At 41.6% G+C, this 4052-nt stretch overlaps 1 protein-coding gene across 1 annotated transcript in view; it reads right to left on the bottom strand.

Annotated features, from left to right (window-relative positions):
• The window catches only part of LOC104962557 (neuroblastoma-amplified sequence-like), a 76312-nt gene that overhangs the window by 22978 nt on the left and 49282 nt on the right, over positions 1–4052 (bottom strand). Inside the window, exon 22 of the mRNA XM_010791010.1 lies at positions 2510–2517. Coding sequence (XP_010789312.1) covers positions 2510–2517 — 8 coding nt within the window. The remainder of the gene's footprint in view (positions 1–2509; positions 2518–4052) is intronic.

The following is a 4052-nucleotide window of genomic DNA, read 5'->3' as shown; positions in this document are numbered from 1 at the left end:
ATTCAGGTGATAAGGTGGGGGGTGGGGATTACCTTGGTTGGTGATTGGCTAATGGTTACACAAGCCAAAAATCGTTATGACATCATAAAGTGGCCAAAATCTGATCAGCTCATTTTTAGGCAGGTTTTTATCTACCGTAATTTTCGGACTATAAGGCGCACCTGAATATAAGCCGCAGCAGCTAAATTGAATGATGTGTACATATATAAGCCGCACTGGACTATAAGCCGCAGGTGTTTTAATGTTTAATTACCATATGTAAGGGTTCGTGCACAGAGGGGATTGTCGGGAAAGAGATGGCTGTTTGAGGAAGCTCCCATTTATTAACATTTCAACAAACAAGTTGCATATTTTGCATAACGTATTCAAGTGTTACCATTTAGTGAAATAGTAGCTACAGAACATGTACTGTGCTGTGTAAACTGTACTGTATCACATAGCGTTTCAGACACACAAACTTTTCAACTTTCAAACGGTGCGCTCCCAGCGCACGTACCGGCAGTGATCTACAGCAGTGGTTTTCAACCAGCGGTACGGGGACAAACTGTCTCGCTCTGTAATGTCTGTCTGTCTTGCTCTCGTTCTGTCTCTCGTACCACTCTCCGTTCCACTTTTACTTTTGCACGCTACCTGTCTCACTCTTTTCCGGCCTCCAGCTTTTCCTGCTGGAGCCGCCGCTTAAAGGTGGGGGTCCGCGGACCGGCCATAGAGCCCATAGAGTTAAAGGTGGTGGACTGTAACCTGTAAAATCCATAGATTTAGGAGGTCCCCTAGTGGCCGTTAGCTGTAAAAATCCATAGATTAGCCGCACCGTTATATAAGCCGCAGCGTCGAAAAATGGGAAAAAAGGCGCGGCTTATAGTCCGAAAATTAAGGTAAATAGATCAAGACAAAAAGTGAACGAATCTTTTTTCCTGAAACTTTCAGAATCTTTTAACGCAGAGGGGACACATGTTTGTGTATAAAAAAACAGGAAAAAGTGATTTTGCATAATAGGAGACCGTTAAAATATATTTCTTTAATCTTGACAAATGTCAAAGCTAACACACTTAAAAATCTCGTTATACTGAGCAACACGTACATCATCTGGTTGAATAAACCTCTTCATTAAATCTCCATCCGACTACAAACACAGGGTTGGGTGTCTATGTGTATTAGCTAGCATGGCAGAACTTCATATTAATCCGCCATAAATGATGTTATTGGCAAGTCTGAAAGAGGGGGAGTATGAAAAAATACAACCCTGCCGTCTTGCCAAGACAGGAATAAATCTAGGTTTGATATCTTAATGTTGGTGGGATGGTTGGTGGTGTTAGCATTCAGGTGGCCAGCTCAGGACAATATTTGATCTTAGGTTAAGTTCAGTAAACAAAAAGGGACGATCAAAAGAGGCAAAGCTAAAACAGGACTTCTGAACAAACTGCAGATCAAAGAACGTGGGAGGAGATGAAGAAATTAGATGGGCCCGGATTGGTCTCTGTGTGTGTGTGTGTGTGTGTGTGTGTGTGCGCGCGCGCTGAGTGAGTGACAGAGAGAAATGCGGTGTTTACTGCAAGGGGGAAAGAGGTGTTGGTCACATTTTTTCAGGGTGACTGGTGAAAGGGTGTCTTCAAAAGCCGTCGAGACCACAATATAGAGAGTCTGTGTGTGTGTGTGTGTGTGTGTGTGTGTGTGTGTGTGTGTGTGTGTGTGTGTGTGTGTGTGTGTGTGTGTGTGTGTGTGTCTGTGTTCTTTCAGACAAAATGCTTTTATCAAGACACTCTCCGGCATTTATTTCGAGTCGATCAAATCAGACATCTTGGGAATGCAATTGAAGCCTTTACCTGTCGTTCATGGGCCAATCAAAGGCCGGAATGGATGAAAACGGTGAGAAATGTCAGAAAAACAACAAAGAAAGACTAAATCAATAAGCTCTGACTGCAAAATTAACTCCCTGAGGCTTTTCACTGGATCACCAGGATCCTCACTGAGTCAGCAGCAAAATGTAATTATCATTTCAAATATCATAATTATTGATTAATTCAGACAATAACAACTTTTTTTCTTAGCTCTACCCAGTAAAAGGGAATGATTTACGGAGCATTTTCTGTATACCAAGCAGGGAACCCAAAGCCTTAGGGTTTTTCCCCGGTGTGCTGGTGATACCTGCATTAAATATTCACCAAAGAGCCCTGGAGCTATGCGCCCTTCAAAAGCTTCCCCCCCTGCATTTATTTATTTAAAAATGTGTTTATTCCTCTTCTCATCTCCCTCTGCCTCTTTTTTTTCAGAAGCCACACAGTGAGAGCTGCCTGCTGACTAAAAGTGAGCAGCACAAACACAGAGGAGCCGGTTAACAGGTTTCCTTTAGCGGGGGACGGGACTCAAAGAGCAAGCCACGAGTAAAGAGATGGAGGACAGAAGAAAGGGGGAAGAAGCGCACATGGATAGACTGACAGATGCAGAAATGGCTTGTTTTCTTGAAGGGAAGACAGATGAAACAAACATGGAGACACAGAGAGAGAAAGACAGACACACAGCGATGCCTGGGACAATTGCGAGCGCGAGGAGTAAAAGGTTGATCTCAAACTTTCCCGCATGTCAGTGTCATGTGCTGACTGTATTTGTTTGAGTCGATCCCAATAAACAAAAAGGAAAAAAATATAAATATTTGTTTTACTTCCTAATTTTTAACAAATAATTTCAAATACTGAATTTAAGCTATGACCAGTGATGAACGTCGGGGTACTTCCAGGAACCCTGTCAACGCAGCAGTAAAGCTTCATGACTGCTAGAGACAGGCCCCAAAGATAAACATTCAGTTTTGCATGGAGGGTGACGCACTGAAAATGATGTGTTGCAAAATCTAGCACCACTTCCGTTTAGGGTGAACAGGTGTCCTGCTTTGTGCGGGACTGCACAGCATATTTATAATTGAATTAGAAGGGACTAACTGACAACACTGCACATTTGGTGAGATTATGAGCATCCTGGCCAAAGTTACATGTTCAAAATCCTGCCTCCATAACACCAGCTCTGGCACATTTAGAATTTGATTTTTTTCACCGGCTCAGAGTCAATTGCTTCTGTTTGGTCAAACAAGAAGGTAATAACTAACACCAGTGTGGTCTTTGTGAGATTATGACAAACCTGGCTGAAGTTACAGGCTGGGGGCCAAATCTGGCAGCAATAACACCGGCTCTGGCAGATTTAAAAGCCCCCTGCCATTTTATACACCATGAATCCAGAGTAAAATGCTTTTGTTTGCTTAAACTAAAGGAGAATAACTCATTTTGGTGTGATACTGTACTGCAGTCTGTAATCCCTAATAGGAGATATGAAAGCTACATAAGAAAATGTATGAAAAATAAATGAAAAATGTGTCCAAAATATCAAACCACAGGCAGCAGTCAAATGTAAACATGTTTTGATTACGGAAATGTGCTTATTGTGGTTTCAGAACACAAAGACAAACGTGAGATTGATGATATGATGATATGACTTTAATAGAACTGTTTGACAACTTAAATACCAAGATTTATTCAGCCTCTGTCAGCTGTAAAATTGGTTCAAGATCACATGGGGAGATAAATAGTTCCAAAATTGGGTGCCTCGATTGTCTGAACAAGAAAAACTAAAAATAAGATATACCTGGTTGACGGGACTCGTATTTAATAATATTTTCGGTAAAACTTGATATGCTTTTGGGAACAATAACTGGAATTTGGGCTAAAATGAGGACAGAAAGATAACAAATGGGAAGCATTGTGAACTTCAATGTGTTGATATTTATGGATGATGTGCCTTTTCAGAAACAACATCTATCTATCTATCCATCCATCCTGCTCTCAGAGAGTCAGATAGTCTTGTGTACAGATATGAATAATAGCCTGGAAATGAACCTGCCCCTGACTGTAATAACTACATGAAACTGAAAAAAGGGTTTAGCAAGCACACAAAGTGATGTGTCTGGGAATGGAAATATGCTTGCTCCTTTAGTGTGTGTGTGTGTGTGTGTGTGTGTGTGTGTGTGTGTGTGTGTGTGTGTGTGTGTGTGTGTGTGTGTGTGTGTT

Source organism: Notothenia coriiceps, unplaced genomic scaffold (genome assembly GCF_000735185.1).
Source record: "Notothenia coriiceps isolate Sejong01 unplaced genomic scaffold, NC01 NC01_scaffold00034936, whole genome shotgun sequence".
Lineage (NCBI taxonomy): Eukaryota > Metazoa > Chordata > Actinopteri > Perciformes > Nototheniidae > Notothenia > Notothenia coriiceps.
The sequence above is the reverse complement of the archived record's forward strand: the minus strand, read 5'-3'. Positions and strand labels throughout refer to the sequence as shown.